Genomic DNA, 18,924 nt, shown 5'->3' on the forward strand with positions numbered 1-18,924 from the left:
AGTATATAAAGGATCATGCCGGCCTTATAATCCCATGTCATATGTATAAGTTTGTATTACATGTTGGGTCGTCCTATATCGAGTGTTCCCTCATGTTTCACTCTAATTATCTCACAGCAGCCTCTCCGTTTCATCTACCTATGATAGTATGATACGAAAAATACGTTACGTTGGTACTCGGTCGAGTAAGGTACCGGGTGCCCGTCATGACCCATCGGTTTGGGTCGTGACACCAAGGAATCTCACGTGAAGGCTGTCAAAAGGATACTAAGATATATCAAGAGGATCCCTGACCTCTGTCTATGGTATCCCAGAGGGTATAGCTTTGATCTAGTTGGTTATGCTGATGTTGATTATGCAGGTTTTCATGTTGACAGGAAAAGCACTTCAGGATTAGTTCATTTTATAGGTTCTTGTATGGTGTCTTGGGGAACCAAGAAGCAAAACTCAGTGTCCTTATCTACAGATAAGGCTGAATATGTGGCAACAACATCCTGCTGTGCTCAGTTGCTATGGATAAGACAATAACTAAGGGACTATGGTATATTTGTTGATTGTGTTTTTATTTTCTGTGATAACACTAGTGCCATAAATATTTCTAAAAATCCATGTCAGCACAAGATAACCAAGCACATTGACATTAGACATCACTTTCTCAGAGACAATGTTGAAAAGGGGAATATCTCAATTAACTTTTGTAAAATTGAAGATCAAATTGCTAATATTTTTACTAAAGCTCTAAGTAGGGATCACTTCGAAAGGAATAGACTAGAACTAGGTCTAATCAACTCTTTCCACTAAGTTGAATCCTAGTGATTGGCTAGAAAAGGCATAATACGATGTAGATAATTAAGTACAATGTGTTTGATTTAGCTTTGTGCTTGTATTAAGCTCACACACTTGCTTGGGAAATCTGGCTGATAATTGTGTTGCATGATACTAATATGAAGTGTTGAAGCTTTATTGCAGAAACAAATAAGGAGTTGGTTCTTTGACTTAGGTATGTGTCATACTGTCTTAAGTTACTAGGACTTTATATTCTAAAATTATTGCTATACTCAGACTTCTAATTCCATCGGCATCATTTTCAATCGTCTTCTAATCAAAGAATAAGAGGTTGGAGTTGGCTGTTGAAGAGAATGTCAAGCTTCGTGAAGACAATAATGACCTGAGAAAAGAAACAAAGCAACTCAAGGAAGAGCTCAGAAGAGATAGGAAGGCTCATGCTCAACAGACTGCCACCCTTGTGAAAGCCTTGACCCCCTCTACTTCTCACCCATGAACCTGTTCCTTCCTAGTGTCCTTAGTAATTCCAATGATGCCTTATCTTTTGTTCCTTTTATTTTTCTTAGTCTCAGTAGTTTGCAATATGCTTAGTTTATTTTGTTCTAATGATGAAGACAAGTCCCTGAGCTTCTTTTGGCACTGCTTAATGGCTTCTATTGCTCTGTTTTACTACTTTGTACTATATTGGATCATCAACCTAGTCTATTTGCCTTTTCTTAAGCTTGTGTTGTAGCCTGTTTGGCCTTGAATCTTACATTATCTGTGCTTAATGTCTAACATTTTTTGGTGTGTTTCCAAAAGGGGGAAGATAAGGTTGGAAAAAAGTTGTGAGTTGTAAATATACATGTCTATAGTATTTGTTGTGATTATCTGGTTCTTTGATGTGATTACCTAGTTTTATTATGTACAAAGTTTGTCATCATCAAAAAAGGAAAAATTTGTTGAGTATTGAAGTTTTGATGATTAACAAAGTATGACTAAATGTTAAAGAACCAGGTCCTCAACGTAGCAACTTAACTCTTCTGAAGAACCAACTCCTTAAGAGAAAGAATCAGATCCTCATGATTGATACTTGTACATTTGTACAAGATAGTAATTTTATCTCAAAGTTACCTAGGTCCGAGTTTGGTAGAAGATGGTTGCTATAAGGGATAAGAGTCGTTTCTCAAGAAGATATGGATAATTCAGTCAGAGACAAAAGACCCAAAGCTTTTGGAATCCTTGGAACAGTAGTAGTCCTATCAAAGAGAAAGTTGACTATGAATAGGATTCCTAGAGGATCTCAAGTTGTGTTTTAAATAGGATCGATTTTGGACTTTCGAACTATCCTTTTACACATCAAAGAAAGAGTCATAAGTCGTTTACTTGTGTTGAGTACTTGCCTTGTATTCTTCCTGAGTCAGTCTAGTGAATGTGTTTCAGGAAATTAAATTGTAGTCAAGTTCATAAACAATTAGTGAGTTAGAATGAGTATTTTGCTTTACAAGTTAGAGTAACTTGTGAACCAAATAAGAGTAGTAGAAGTATTGAAGAGTATTTAATTACAGTCTTGTAATTGATACATTTTGGCTCATTGCTTTAGTGGAGTTGGAGTTGCAAATCATACGCGGTAGGTCGTGGTTTTTGCACCTTTTGAGCCAGGTGATTTTTCACATAAAAATCGATGTGTTCATTTTATTTCTTGTTTACTTTACTCTTAAGGAACACGGTTAAAAATCAAGTTCTTTAGTAATCCATACGGGCACTCAAACTAACACTTCCTTTTCCCCACCCTCCTTTTCTCTTCATCTTCAACCCTTCCCATCCCCCACCCCCTTACCCTCCCCCCCCCACACACACACACCCTCCCCCTCTCCATCTCAACACCTTTTCATTCTTTTCAATTTTCACTCCAGGCCTTTTTAAGAGTGGATTTTCTTACTCGTTTCCCATTCTTCTTCATCTTTGTTATGAAGCACTCAATCTTTTAATCTGTGTTGTACGTAAAATTGCATTTCTAATCGCTAATTCATATTCTCTGATGATGGATTAGTCACATTATCAGTTTAGTCTATTACTTAAAATAGTTCTTCAACTTTCAGATTCAATTTAACAGTGTAATAGCAAGAAATGGTCCAAAATTTATTAGTGTGTGAATGACTATTGGCCAGAAAATTTTCTCAGGCAACTTCCATTTTCCGGTGACCTTCAACAAACAAAATCCAACTAGATCTCAACCCCCTTATCACCAACCTATGGCGTCACAAATTTTGTGTAGTAAAATTTTATTTTATTTTTTCCTTGTTTCTTTCATCTCTTTGGACTCAACAAATTAATTTATTCAAAATGAAATCAAAGCCCATGAACCCATTGATAATGAAGGTTTTAGTAGTAAGCATGGAATCAAAAAAATATGTGAATGAAAAAGAAAAAATAAGAAAAAATTTAATTTACCGCATTTCTGACATTGGCATTGACGTGGTGCTGATGTGACTGATGATAGTCTATAATTACATATTTTAGTCGCTTATTACACTCTAATTTACTGCGCTTTAATTGAGTTTGACCTTTAATCGCTAATGTTTTGCACTAATGGTATGTTTTATGCTTTGAAGGAGTGATTCCGAGCTATATAAATGTTATGGAATGAACTCAAGTGATTTGAAGCTTTGAAGTCTGAGTAAAAGCCCAAGGAATTAAGCTAAGATCGTGTTCGGGGATCAACGAATAATAATTAAGAACGAACGAACAATCGAGTAGGCATATTGCGCACTATCTAGTAAAATGCACATAGCTTTTCGCTCAGAACTCCATTTGGTCTCCACAATATATTGTTAGAAAGCTAACTCTTTCATGTTTTATGATTTTCCAAATTCCTAATAGAACAGGGTAAAAAGTGCGCGTCAAGTGCACGTCCGCGCTCAGGCCGCACTCGTCAGGTAGAATCAAAGTGGATATGCGAGGTCCAAACGCAGTCCAACCGCGGCCGCGCACGTTCTATCCGGGAAAAGTGTCCTTTTTCGCGTAGGAGAAGGTATAATTGTTTGGGCCCAACCTGACATGGTATATATACATGGAAAACGGTATTTTCAGGACTTTTGGCATAATTTAGACCTAAGGAGGCTAAGGAGACCGGGGATTCGACCTAAGGAGGAATAACACACTAGGAGCAAGGCGGAGAATTATTCTACGAGTTTTTCACTTCCTTCTCCTATTTCTATTATTGGTTATGAATTCTAGTATTGTTGTTATGCATACTATTATGAATAGCTAATTTGTTATCTAGTGTTTTGATGGAACCTATTGGGGTATGATTTTCCTGTTACGTTAATATAGTTTTGCCGTAGTATTTTTCTCTAATTGTTCAACTACGTTTATATTGTGGTTGGTTGAAGAGCTCTCAATCGACTGTGCCTATTTAGTGTGTATTACTCGGGAGAGAATGCATATTTAGGTAGTTGTTGAACACCATCACTCCTAACGTATATCAGGGATCAATGCGAGGAGTTTAAAGGTGGGATTAGGGATAACGAAACCTTGGGTGCGATCCGAGTCAGTCGCACTTAATGCCAGCTAGCGTAATTCGGGAGAATATATCTAGTAAATTGTGGTAATTACTCGGGAGAGAGTTACGACAGTCAGAGCGCTCATGATCGGTAGAGAATACTTAGGCGAATTTATAGAAAACGTAGCGGGAAAGATTCCGACAATAGGAAAAATCATTACTCTAGACCTCCTTAATCTTGTCTCTAATCCTTAGTATTTTTAGTTGTTAATTTACTCTTTTAATTTGTTAGTTAATTAGTTAAACACAAGAATCTTAATACTTATAACATACGAATTGTCCGAGCTTGTCTTCTTAGCAATATTGAACAACTGTAGCTAAGCCTTAGTTCTCCGTGGGATTAGACTCCGGACTTGTAAACCGGATTATATTTGCAACGACCGCTTAGTCCTTTTTATAAGACATAGTTGGGTGTGATCAGTGACATGCATGTGTGAAGCACCTCACACCATGAACGTGGTATTATACTTCACAAGGTGGTATTAAGTTCGCTTTGAAGTTTGAACAAGTATATTGAGGTACTAGGATATCCGTAAAGGTTAAGTTTGAAACTAACTTTTCCGGATAAATATAGGGTGCATGTTATTTATTTTCCCTTTATTTTATAATCACCCAAAGCACGAATAAATTCACTACCTTAATAACAAATTTTGGTTCACACTTCACACATTTCAACCGAAATTCCATTTCCTGTCATATTCACGAGACCTCTTATTCATATACTATAGTCTAGAGTATATTCGCTTACAAAATAGATTCTGGATCGATTTTCAATTAGAAATAAGGAATTTATTGAGGGCAACAGCTTTGCCCCTAACCCTTCTGGTAGTCAAAAGAAGGTGCCTCAGTTCAGCCCATGTAAAAGATTCATATTTTCTTGGATTTGAAAATGGATCAATAAGCTGAGGAGGGCATTCAATAGTTGCACTGCTTGTTGGACTCATGAAATATGCTATTGATAGCCTCTGCTTCTCCTTATTCACCACTGCCCTGTGTATAACATAACCTCACATTTGTCCAAGCCTGCCCGAAAGAAAAAAAAAACTTTAATAATCACTCGAAAATACAAACATGTATGTGTTTATTTGGTGTGACGAAAGTCTTTTTTCAAAGAAAAATGTTATCGGGAATATTTTTTGTGGAAAATAATTTTTTGGTATTTAGTTGGAGAGTTAAAATATTTTTCGAAAAAGTATATATTAAAATTATTAATAATATTAGCTAATCAGATAGTGCTTTGGAGAAAATTCTGAGTATTTAAAAACCGATATGAGTAATAATGTCTAATTTTAGTTGGAGCAAATGAACGAAATTAAAATTTAAGATGATCGTAAGGGATTAAAATGGCTTCCATCTATAACTAGTGAGGGACCTCATTTTCCCTTTTTTTTTTTTTATAGAAAATATTTTTCTTGAAAAATATGATAACCGCACACTCGAAAATAATTTTTTTTATGAACTTGTTTTCCTGAAAAGTAATTTTTGCGTCATAATTAAATGCGTAGAGGGAAAGAGAGAAGACCTCAAGGGTGTCACCAATATTGATGATAAATGAATTTGCAAGAGGTCTAACACCAACCCATTGTTTGTCATCCTTAAGGATTTGAAGCCCACCAATTTGATCTTGGTGCAATATGGTTAATGTTTGGGGATCTGAATGAATCCCTATCCCTACAATTTTCTCTGGGAGGGGACAAGGAGGATATCTGTTTATCCTAAAATAAGTAGCTTCTTTTTCTTCAAAGTTTTTGCTGAAGAAGTCATCTTCAAGGCCTAATCCATGTGCCAACATCCCAAATATAATAATTCCTAGCTTGTCCATTTCTTTCATGTACTCTATCATTGCATTGCTATGTTATCAAAGTCAAAATCAGCATTTTTGGCATAATAATATATAGTGCATGCATGCATGCATATATAAATCTTGAATATTGAGCCAATTAGCTCGATCGAGAGCAGCACATAGGATTAAGTAAATAGATTGTACTCTTTCTAACGATTTAAACTTATATGAAGTATGGTCACACAACTTAACATAACAAAACGGTATTGATAGAGCAGGCCTTGGCTATGGATTGAAATCTCACTACCACCCTTCATCAAAATAGAATATTAGAATTTAATGTGTTTGGCCTATCAAAATGAATCAGGCTCGTGCATGAAGGGGCTTGTTGAAGATATAATAAAATAAATAATAAGTGTATTTTTTCGAACATATTATACATTTAGATTAGATTAGATCGTCACATAATTTAATATTGGATAGGATAAAGTGTTGTATATATACGTACCTAAATGTGTGATATTGGTCACCATAGACCTTTTTCGCGAATTCGACAACCATTTCTGGTGACCAGCAGTTGTAACACTTCAGCCCAAGGCAAGTTTTGCCCATACTCAGGATTTGAGGCATAATAACCCAATGGCAAATTTGATGTTTTCCCACCTTTGAGTTTTTGTTCCATAGGAAGATCAAAGAGCTCGTGCAATCGAGTGGTATAATTTTCAACAATTTCATTAGGCACCCCATGATTCACAAGCTTAAAAAATCCCCATTTTTCACTTGCTTTCACCAAAACTTGACAGATATTTTCGTAAAATTCTTGATTTTCCCAAATACCATTGTTAAGACTAATCACTGGAATATCGTCGTCTACATCTCCGAAATCGTCATGCTTTAATGTAGGCCATTCTTCCTCAGACCAAATGAAGTTTTTGACTTGCATTTTGTTGTTGCCATTCATTGAAAGTGTCTCAACACCCTCTTCTTCAATTCCAGGTGCCATTGTGAGTAAGTACTCAATTGTGTCTGTATAATACGTTTTTGGTCCAACTACTTGTATATACAGAAAATTCGAGGTGTCTTTTTCGGGCTAGAGATAATATAGAGATTTAGGAAAAGAAAATATGGAATCTTGCATTGTTGAGAACTTTGTTATCTTGTGCAGAACCTTATTTACGTGCCCTTGTGGCCACCAATGTACCCAACAAAATATCTCTAGGATTCTTCGTTACTAAGACATTTTCTAATAAACAACTTTTTTTCTGCGGAAACGTTCATTAATCTAGACACATGTAAATGTCATGTTTAAGCAAACAAAAACTCTACGAATCTCAACAAAAAAAAAAAAAAAATGAAAAGAAAAACGTGAGTGTATCAATGATCTAGAACTCTAATAGAAATAAAAACGAGCATAACATACTGATGCATATTGGGTGCACTGATTTCAGGAAAGCTTAAACAGATGTATGCTACTGCCTCGAGTTCAAGCCTTGAAAATAAAAAAATAAAAACAAAAAATGAAGAACTAACCTAAATAGCCGCCCACCCAATGTGTATTATACCGACTAAAAAAAATAAATAGTAAATCCCAAAAATAGTAAATCTGACCACCTATTCTTGTAAAAATCCCAAAAATCCTAATAGAGAGTGTTTCCCCTATAAAGCCTGATGCGACAATTGGATCTCAATGGGAGCATCGACATCGGATGGGAAACTAAAAAGAAAAGATGCATGCGGAGGGCATCTTTTACTGTTGCCTTTCTGAATGGATTTAACTTTTAGCTATCACCAAAACAAAAACAAACATAAAATAGAGCCAAGCATACTGATGCACATTGGGTATACTGAGTTCGGGTTTTGGCTTGTTGTCCTTTACTGGTACAAGATTCGCCTTTATTTTGTGCCTTTTTCATTTTCGTTCTCTATTTTTTCTAACTTCTTGAATCTCATTACTATTGGCAACGGTTCAAATACTAAACCAGATTTCTTCAAATAGAAATTGGTTTTGAGCTCCTTTCACATTCTTTCCATATATAGCATCGAGGGGAGAATTTTTCTGTAAACTCATAGAAAAGACACGAGCAAGGAAATAGTATAACAGTTTCCACAAAACACGGCTGAGAGTTTACAGCGGTGCAGTGCCAACCTATGCTATGTTTAAGAAAAATAGCAGTGAGCACAAGAAAAAAAAAAACATGAACCGAGGCGATCAGGGACCAAGGGGCGGGGGATGAGTCTTAATGCAAGGTAAATTATCACTAGAGATTAACAGCATTATGGTGGAGCACAAAGTGAAAGGATGGACGGCAGATAATGTTACAAAATAGTACATGAACCAGATTTTAACTCAACTAGCCTAGTATCTAGTAAGACAAGGACAGACTTGCTGAAGAATCTACAATCATATTTGCTCAAACAAAATGAAGAGAGCAGAATAATTAGCCTAGAACAAAATTTTGCAGGACCTCATCTACATAGGAAGATCTGGGTCCAAACGTCTTTGGATAGCAGCTGCAGCCTATCAGGACAACAGAAAATACGATGAATGACTGGAAAAAGAGTAGTGTATGATCAATTAGAGTCTCATGAAATGGAAGGATTATTCTCACCTCAAAGTTGCCAAGCTTGTATTGATAAGCCATCTCTTCTTTTAATTGAGCTTGTTCTTTCATTGCTTGTGCCTTCAAAGATTCAAATTTACAGAAGAAAAAAAAAGGAATTGTCATATCATGAACTCTCACTTGTTGTATGGAGAAGGACAAAGTTAGCAGAAAATATACCATTCCACTCTGCATCTCCCGCTTCAATGCTTCCACCTGTTCTTCCTTGTGCTTTTCACGTTCTCGCAGCAATTCTTGCCTACAGAATCATAATAGGTAACAAATCAAGAATTAAGACTATACAATTGCGTGCAAAGATGAAACTTTCCTTCTTTTTTCCCTTTCAATGACAAAAGCCATGCTCTATAACTTATCTTCAGTAAACAATACTCTAGTATGTTTAACTATATGGTACTTGCTAACCTAGGATTGTGGCTTCCAGGATGCTAGAATAATACCACCATCTTTTGGCATTATAATATGGTCCCACTTTTGAAAGATTAAACTATGGTAATGGCGCAAAGCTATAAGCTATACCACTACAGAAGGATAGTGATTCTGTTCAAAGAGTTTCAAAGAGCAAGACCACATTAGAACAATGGAAGGTTTCTTGTTAACTCCCAAATGACTTCATAGTTTTCTTTTTTCTATAAAATGTTGTTTTATTATCAGAACTCAATGAATAATGGGCACACCCCTCTATCCTTCTCCATTTAAATACCAGATTTGGTTCTCTTACGGGATTCAAATTCGTGACGTGCCCCAATTGACTTCATACTAGTCAACCAAAAAATGACCGCTTTTATTAAAAGGGTGACAGAGACTCTGGCCAGTAAGTAACATGAATTGGAATCATGAAAGTTGGTTCCAGATGATTCAACGAAGCAGGACTTCCAACATCAGCAAATAAATGCCAACTTACAAAAGAGAGCAAAGAAGATAAAGAAAAATAAATAAACTTACAACAGAAAAAACAGCAGTTCATGACAATGAATGTTAAGCAGCACATAACTAACTTACCTGCGCTGTTCTTCATCATCGAAGACAGTACGTTCAGTATCCACGACCTTCTTGATACCTCTTTTGTTTTCCTTTTCCATTTTACATCTATAATAGGCATCAAGGTTATAATATCTGCAACCATGAAGAATAACAAAAGTACTGTTAGATGATTAAAAGCATTGCAATTGCTGACACACTTGGATATAAAGCATCTGTACACCTGTCTGTGTGTGTATGTGTACAAACACACAACTTCCCGGAAGGAACTAGAAGCTTCACACCCAAACATCCAAACTCAATATACGATATTCATAATCAATATAGAACAGAAGCCTCACACCTCCCAGAAAAAAGCAAAAAGAAAAAGAAATTGGATTGAAATAGTGCAGTAGCCTTACTTTTTAGAAGGGAAGGTTGCGGTGTTATGATCCTCCATGAATCTGCACAATAGCTGACTGTCAAAAAGTGGAAGTTCCTCGCATATATTGCTTAAAAAGAGGTATAGAAAAGGCAGGATCAAGCGCTAATAGTAACTAACTTTTCCCTTCTCGATTTACTTACTGCTTGAATAATTGCTTCTCTTCCCAGTTTGGCAGGCTCTCCAGATTCACCTATAAATGACACGAGCAATGAAAACTTCCACAACCAGATGTAATATCTTATACAGACTTGTCTAGAAAGAGAACGTAGATAAGTATTGTGCAATGGTAGCTTTTATAGAAACAATTGACATATCCTACAACAAGTCCGGCATGAATGATCAACATGCATAGGCTTAAAGAGTCACTATGTACCTTCTTTATTTCTGCTAACCATGCAGTAAACTCTGGTCGCTTGTTCCTACAATAAAGAAACATACAAAAGTTAAGTAGGGCAGCAAGGACTAATTCTGGCTACACCCCTGTAAAAGTATTTATAAACTTAATATAAACACTGCAATTGCCTGAAATACGGAGGGAATTAAGAGGATCTGGGTTATTTTGTTTTTTCCTTTTTCTTTCTTTCTTTTTTCCCTGTTTTGTCTGGGCAGGGGCTTTAGTTCAGCCCTGATGATATTAGGGCAAAAGGAGTTACTATAAACACTGACTGGAAAGAATACAGGACTGTAACAAAGGCAACAATGACAAGAAAAAGCAACTAAAATTGAGATAAGATCACTCGGGAGGTTGGAGTGCAGTAACTACGATAGCATAAGTTGCATGGGGCAGCAGATGGATGACTAATCAAGGCTGATAATGCAACTTTCAAAGATGAGATACGAATACCTTTTTTCCTTCTTTGTTTGTTTTCCTGAAGAATAAGATCTCTATGGTGAAATTAAAAAAACACAGACTAAGCGAAATGTTAGTAGTTTGGTTTGTCTACAAAGCTTTGTCGGGCAATACTTTGGCTGACTACAAGTTTTATATGATTTGCACCACCTTTGGTGCCTTTATTTACTTGCAAGAGGAAAAGAATAACAATATGTTCTGCTTACATCAAAAAACGATACAGCACATTAAATTCCATGTAAGTAGTAGTAGACATATAATCTATATTACTAGTTTTCTCGGCACGTACAACGCACATGTATGCTGAGGCTTGTAGTACACGGCGTTGCAAAATAGTATCAATATAACTATAAATAATCGACACAGATGCGACACCGAAAGTGAATAGTCCGAACAACTTAGGCTATAAATCATCTCACTAACAATAAAATTAAAAGTTTAAAGTTGAATTAAAATAAATAGATAGCCCCTTAAACTTGGCACAAAATTTCATTTAGACACTTCTACTTCAGTAATGACCATCTGAACACTTATCTTATTTTAATTTTTTGAGCACTTGATGCTGACATGGCAAGTTTAGTGCTTTTAGCCAGAATGAGGCGTGTGAGATATCATTGAAATGGCTCACTTATTTTCAGTACCTTACAAAATTAGAAGCAAAATTTTAAGACTAAAAATTAGTTTACGAATGTAATAAACATTACACTGAAAGAAGCCAGCTTAACTCTATTATGCTCGTGGGTATGTTTTTTCACTGTACCTTAAGCCTTAATCTACCTCTGGCGTCTTAAGAACTTTGAAGTGTCAGTTGAAACTCTCCCATGTTTACTTGTATCTAACTGCTAAGTTCCCGGCCAAATATATTATTTGCACTTTATAATTATATTCTTAGTACATAAGATATGTTTTTAGGCTATGAAATCAAGGTGATTCGTGTTTACCATATTTACTCCTGCACTATGTTCTATATCCTTCGTCCACTTTTTCCTTTTGTACTTCTGTACATCCATTGCATTTTAGATCTATTCTTTTTTTTTTCTCACACTAAGCTAGAGTTCCATCTGTGTTTTGAAAGCATTATGTCTGATTTAGTTTCAACTGTTAGCTCCTGAAACAAAGACCCTGCAGTTAGCTCCTGAAACAGAGACCAAAATCTCGTCGTTGACATGGAGATTGGATACTTGGGGTGGTTGTGGCGGCATGCAATGGGAGGCATGAGTTGGCTTTTTCTGATGAAGATAAGCAAACAAGAAAAATAAAGGAAGAAAAGGGGCGTTGCTGCAGAGAGTTGAAGGAGAAAAGACCAAGAAGTCAACATGTACCTTCTTGCCAAGGTGTTTTTTTATTCTTCTCCTTTTAATGACATGTCAGCTTCTTATTTGTCTGATTGCCATGTCATCGGCGTTTGTATTACACGCATTTGGATTTGTTAACTCTTGTGTCCACCAGACACATATTTGACAAGTACAAGTGTTCAAAGTGGTCATAGCTGAACTAGAGATGTCCAAATGAAATTTTGCGCCACGTTTGAGGGGCTATCTATGTATTTGGCCTGAATTATTTCTAAATAAGAAAGTATGACATTCTGTTTGGGACGGACTAAACAAAAGTATGGCACATAAATTGGATAGAGGGATTAGTAACTAATTTGTCTTTAAGGTAAATTAGGAGTTATCTAAAATTGATGGTTCTAAATCTCACACTTATTCCTGCCCAAACCTAAAGCTCAAAGGTGATAAAAAGGTGATCAGACCTGGCAAACTTCATACTTACAAGAAATCCACCGGCCTCATTCTAAGCTTGAATCAACCAATAGTTATGGGCATATAAATTTCTTCAATAAAGATGACCTTCTTCACTTTAAGGACAATGACTAAAGCAAACTAATTGTTTGTTTTATTTTTTTATATGTTGGTGCTCAAACAAATAGGGACAAGCTGCTCTACCCTAAGAGTTTATGTTCTATGCAAACTGCAGGTGCAATCAGAGATTCAGGCTGCTTTATTTGCGGTTAACTGGTGCAATCAACAGGGATATTGTAACATCATTTTGGAGTTAGACTCACTGCTGGTGGTAAATATGCTAACTAACAAGAATGGAATTCCTTGGGAATTGTCTCAATGGGTGGAGGAGATTAAGGATAGTGTGCAAATTCACCAATACAAAATCCAACATTGCACAGAGAAGCAAACTCTTAGCAGATGTTCTTGCTAAAGCGGTGAGTAACATGCAAAATGGAGATGCTGTTATTTTCTATAACTGGAAAGACCTTCCAAGGAATGCTAGAGGTTGCTCAAGGATGGATCAAATCCAAATGCCTAATTTTAGGATCAGGAGACAAAGGACAGGGAATTTCTGGTGAGAGTTACAGCTTGTTTGGATGGTTGTTACGCATCGTTTCATAATGTATCGTATCGTACTGTATTGTATTGTACTGTATCATTTAATAAATACAATGTTTGGATAGATTGTGTCGTTTGTCATCGTTTCATTATATCACGCACCAGTATTATGAAGAATAAACTTGCAATATTATAAAGAAAAATTATGATGCAAGGTAAAATTACTATATAAAAAGATAGGGTAAATGATAAAATAAAATAATTTAATAATAATAAAGGGCGATATTGAGAGAAAAAAGACAAGGTAACGACGCGACCACACCAAATCGGTCGTTATATAAAGTGGCACATTTCGTCGTTATGTAACGACGGATTTAACGATACGATACAATAAAATTTAAGTAACAATCAAAACAAACATTGTATTTAAAGTAACAATACGATACAATACAATGCGTAACAACCATCCAAACAAGCTGTTACAGCTTGTTTGGATACACAATTGAGTACTTAGGTGTGTTACAGAAATATCTTTTGGAAAATGCTTTCTGGACAATAAGTGATTGTGTTGCTTTGACATTATCAATCCACAACACTCAGAAATTTCACTAAAACGCTTTCCTATCTTCTAACATTGTTTATTTTCGATCTGAAGACTTTTCACTCAGCAGTCAAACATTAGAAAACATTTTCCAGGAAATATTATCCAAAAAATTGACTTAAAAAACACTAGTGTGCTCCTAAAAAGTAACACTTAAATTAAGAAGAAGCAAGGAAAGGAGAAAAACAACTTACCACATATCAGTTTCCTTGATAATTCCATATTTGCCCCAAGAGTTCGTAACAGCACCAACTTTCCCCTTCTCTTTCTTCTTCTTCTTTCTCTCCTTCTTCTCTTTCTCCTTCCTTTTCCTCTTCTTCTCCTTCTCTTTCCTCAGCTTTCGTTTCTTCTCCTTCTCTTTTTCCTCTCTTCTTTTCCTCTCTCTCCTCTTTCTTCGCCTCCTCTCATCCTCCGACTCATCCGAATACTCCGAACTACCCGACTCCGTATCTGAATCTAAATACGAGTCTTCCGAGTCCGAATACGAATCTTCTCCGGAAGATGAAGAATCCGAATCCGACGAATCGTCCCGTGATCTTCTCCTCAAACTTCGACTTCGACTTCTCTTGTGCTTTTTCGCTTCTCGTTTTGGTTCTGGTTCGGGTTCAGATTCGGATTCGTACTCCGTTTTGGATTTTGATTTGTGACGGTGTCGTTTAGATGGAGCTCCGTGTTCATCTTCCGGCGTTTCTGTTCGCTCTTTGGCCATTTTGAGGTTAGGTTCAAAGGAAGCGTCGAGAGGAGTTGCAAAATGGAGTTCAGCACTTTTCGCTTAGCGGAACACTGAGACCTTGGACTATTCATTAAATTTTAAAGGGATTAGTCACTCATGACCAATTAAGTCGAAGGATTGATTTATTCGTCCTTTTATATGACTACTGAACAAATAATATCCTTTAAATTTACAAAATACGACACTTTAGGTCCAAGATGGGAATTTTAAAACCAAGGTTAGCGAAATTGGTCAAAAGAGTATATTGATGGGTCCCTTCAGTTTGAATTACATGTTTTAGGGAACCCAAAACCTAACTGTGGTCTTTTTTGGACTCCAATACAAAATAGGTGGAAAAAACTACTTACTACCATTTTATATATAGCGTAATTATTCACCGCATTATACCTTAATCGCACATTTGTCCAATAAAGTATAGCATGGTGAACAATCGCGCTATATTTGAACTTTGATGCCCCACCAATAATTTATCTAAACTTTACTGACCCACCAATAATTCAGGGTATAGCACATGCAGTATATGTGCTACATATATAGCGCCAATTATACATGCGCTATACCTCAATTATTGTACCCCGGATTGGTTTTTTCTTATTTAAGGAGTTTTAGAATTTGGTAAAACTCCATTTAGGATCCTTCAGGTCTTCCGAAATATTTGTTCGTTAAGTTATTTTGCATTTTGTCATAATGTCTGAAGAGCAAAAAATTAGGGTTTTATTATATTGGGAGGGTGAGGTTGTAGTGAAGAATAACTCAGTACGCTATAGTTGTTCTCCCCAGTGTCATGTTAAACTACCACTTACAATGGAGTACGATAGATTGATATCGTTGTTATGTAATAAAATGAGTGTAAGCAAACGTTCGGTTAATATTAAAGTAACCGGAAGATATTCATATTTTGTTACTCCGCAAGAGGTTGCTTGTTATGCTGAGTTTAATAACGAAGACGATGAAACTCTGACAGATTTTTAAGTGACAAAGTTTATATGTAACGTTCGGATGACTTTGAGAAACTCATTATTTTATTGGTTGTGCAGTGAAAACGAGCAATTTGGAGGTCTTGTCCTTACTCAATTGCCCGAAGATGACATATTTAATTGGGATCTTACAGATGCATAGAGTCAGGAAGATGATAGTGATTATGACAACAATGCTGATGACTCTAGAGATGACACGCCCTTCCCTAATGAGGGTGATGATGAGGAGGACGAGAATGATGAACCTGATTTGACGAGGGAGCATGCTCCACCTCCCATTAGACCAAGAATGTACGAGTCCCATGTGCCGTTTCATTGAAGGGAGACTCCCTACCTTGATCAGTTGCCAAGTAGGCCGAATGTGGATGTCATCACAAGGGATCTTGACAAAATTCGAACAACAATGTGGGATGAATCTAGAGCAACGGTGCTGTCAAAGGGCATGCTTTTTGTTGATAAAGCGCGGCTAAGTAGGGCGGTGCGAATGTACAGCATAAACGAGTGTTGTGAGATCATGGTTCATGAGTCATCTCCGGAAGTATACAAGGTTATTTGTCATAGATGGTTTCAAGATTGTAGTTGGATGCTGCGTGCGAGAAAGTTAAAAATAAATATGTGGATTATGGAGAAATACATTGGCACCCACACTTGTGAAATGGACACATTCAATGGGAATCATTTTAACTTAAATGTTGACTTGAATTTTCTTATCTTGATTCCACACATTGAAGTGTCCATAAGGTATAAGATCAAAGAGTATATAACATATGTCCACCGGGTATATGGATGTATCATTACCGAAAGAAAGACATTTCTCGGGCATAAATGTGCGTTTGAAATTGTTTATGGTAACTGGGATAAGTCCTTTGCCGCTCAACCCAGATACATGGTTGCATTGCAATACTTAATCCTGAGACTGTTGTTAAATGGAAGCTTGAGCAGAGTCTGGGAATACCAGAATACATATTCAGATAAGTGTTCTGGGCATTTAAACTAGCCATTGATAGTTTTGTACATTATCGGCCGGTAATATCCATAAACATTAAGTTGATATTAAGTTGTTGATCGTCGTTGCAGCAGATGCTAATGGAGGTATATTTCCCCTAGCATTTGCAATTTATGCCAATGAAAGTCAAGAGACGTGGACATTATTTTTGAACCACTTAAAGGAGCACATTGTCAAACAACGTTCAAGTATTTGTCTAATATCTGATCGACATGGAGGTATTTTAAGTTATGTATAGAATTTGCGAGCATGGTAGGAACCGTATGTCTACCACTGTTATTGTTTTAGGCATTTGAAGGCTAACTTCTAGAGGGCTTATCCGAGCAAGGAATTACATGATTGAATATGAATGGCTGCAACAGATCACCAAGAGTGTAAATTCAGGAGGCGAATGGAATTGATTAGGCAGGAAGACCCAGAAGCTTATCATTGGTTGATGCGGCATGAGCTTGAAAAGTGGACTTGGCATAAGGATAGTGGTAGAAGATGTGAAATTTTGACTATAAATATGTCAGAGTCTTTCAAAGGGTTATTGAAGTGTGTATGTGGATTGCCTGTCACTGCCATGGTACATATGTCATTCAAGCAGATGGCGGAGAGGTTTGTTGAAAGATCTAGAGGTGCATCGTCATTGATGGAAATGAGTGTTGAATTTATGCCACAACCAATGAAATGATTTGAGAAATATAGGAAGCGAGCATAGTGGCATTCATTTTTGCGGTATCACAGCGAGCGAAATAATTTGAAGTTTGCACTGATATGCGTAACAACTGCGAGAATAATACATATACTGTCAATGAATCCAGAAGATTATGCTCATGTGGAAAATGGTCAATATATCACTTGCCATGCTCACATGCCATGAAGTGCTTTCAACATATAGGTTTCGCGGCAACGAGGTACGTTGATAAAGATTATAGTGTTGATGCATACTTAAACACCTATAGTGGATAGTTGTCGCAGTGGGTGCTAAGTATTATTGGCCGCCGGAACCATTTAAAATGGTGTGTAATAAGGATTATGTGCATCAAGGTCAAGAGCAAAAAAGAACGCGGATGTGGAACTAAATGGATGTTAGTGATACCGTTTATGCATGTAAATATGGCATATATTCCCAAACAGGACACGACCGTCGTAAATGTCCTTCAGCTGATTTGGGAAGCGGTGGTAATTCAACTCCAGGTGACATTTCATCCAATGTGCCCAATTGTCAAGGATAAACATAGTGTTTTATTGAAGTATTTTTGTTGTACTAAATGTCTGTAAATGTTCAGCTTGTAAAATTTCTGAAATAAAATTATGTTTTCGATGGGGTTAAATCTAATTGATATTTAGCATTAAAGATTAAACAACAATTTAACATACACCCCAAGAAATAAATAACAATTTTCATTCTCTATTATCGTCATTGTTTGGCACTATTTCATGGTCACTGTCTTCATCTTCTTCGTCAACATCTTGTACGCACCCTTCCGGACTGAGGGCATCGTAATCTAGGCCCCAATTGACACACATTTGGCATATTTCATCGCTATCATCAATAAGACTACTTGCTTGATTTCTACAATAATATGGGACTCCTACGTCCAACGTCTGTGGTAGAAACTTAGCTAGTCCCTCCCACTCGACAAGTGTTGGGAAAACAGGATAATCATTATTTCTATGCAATTTTTTATTTTCTAATAAATCCCAATACTGATCCTCCGTTCCTTCCTGGTAGTTAAGATCATCCAGTGCATGATGAACGGTTAGTGCCTTTTCTATCTCTAGAATCTCCTTCATCAAATGTCGCATCACTTCTATTCATTTTTGTGTGTGTTTGTTTGGAAGGTTGCGGACAGTGCTTGTGGTAAAACAAGCCCATGCTAGTGACATAGTACTTTATAATCACATCGTTTTAAGTAAAGGGGAACCCATTGTAGTTTTTCGCCCCAAATTCGCATACCTTCAGGCTTTGTAGAATGCGCTTCGCCCTCAATAATGTGCCTTGCAACTTTGAGATCAGTGTGTATATTGATAGGCTTATTTTCCAAGGGACGTAGAACACCATACCACTTGTCATCAACCAAATCAGTATAGCAACCTAGCATATTTTTTTCAAGGTAGGATCAATTATGTTGTGACATTTTCCATGTGGATCTGTTGAACTACCTTCACCTTTTTGCCTCTTCTTAAACTATTTATTAAATGTTTGTGGCATTTCTGAAATTGATGTTGTAATGGTTCTTCAAATGGTCTTTGAATACTGATCTCTTGGTTCAACTTAAGAAGAACTAAAC

At 36.6% G+C, this 18,924-nt stretch overlaps 2 protein-coding genes across 2 annotated transcripts; one reads left to right on the plus strand and one right to left on the minus strand.

Annotated features, from left to right (window-relative positions):
- Window positions 1-8,356: 8,356 nt before the first annotated feature.
- LOC104230965 (uncharacterized) lies at window positions 8,357-14,748 on the minus strand. Its single transcript, XM_009783882.2, has 8 exons — window positions 14,124-14,748; window positions 10,510-10,555; window positions 10,277-10,326; window positions 10,114-10,155; window positions 9,734-9,847; window positions 8,894-8,972; window positions 8,723-8,794; window positions 8,357-8,631 (listed from the first exon to the last, which is right to left on the minus strand). The coding sequence occupies exons 1-8, from the start codon at window positions 14,636-14,638 to the stop codon at window positions 8,584-8,586; spliced, it is 966 nt and encodes a 321-aa protein (XP_009782184.1). The 5' UTR covers window positions 14,639-14,748; the 3' UTR covers window positions 8,357-8,583.
- A 1,294-nt stretch (window positions 14,749-16,042) lies between these two features.
- LOC138870476 (uncharacterized) lies at window positions 16,043-17,321 on the plus strand. The gene is made up of 3 exons (XM_070148282.1): window positions 16,043-16,616; window positions 16,717-16,863; window positions 17,008-17,321. Exons 1-3 carry the CDS (start codon window positions 16,043-16,045, stop codon window positions 17,319-17,321), a joined length of 1,035 nt encoding a protein of 344 aa, XP_070004383.1.
- Window positions 17,322-18,924: the final 1,603 nt, after the last annotated feature.

Source organism: Nicotiana sylvestris, chromosome 6 (assembly GCF_000393655.2).
Source record: "Nicotiana sylvestris chromosome 6, ASM39365v2, whole genome shotgun sequence".
In the NCBI taxonomy this organism is placed as follows: domain Eukaryota; kingdom Viridiplantae; phylum Streptophyta; class Magnoliopsida; order Solanales; family Solanaceae; genus Nicotiana; species Nicotiana sylvestris.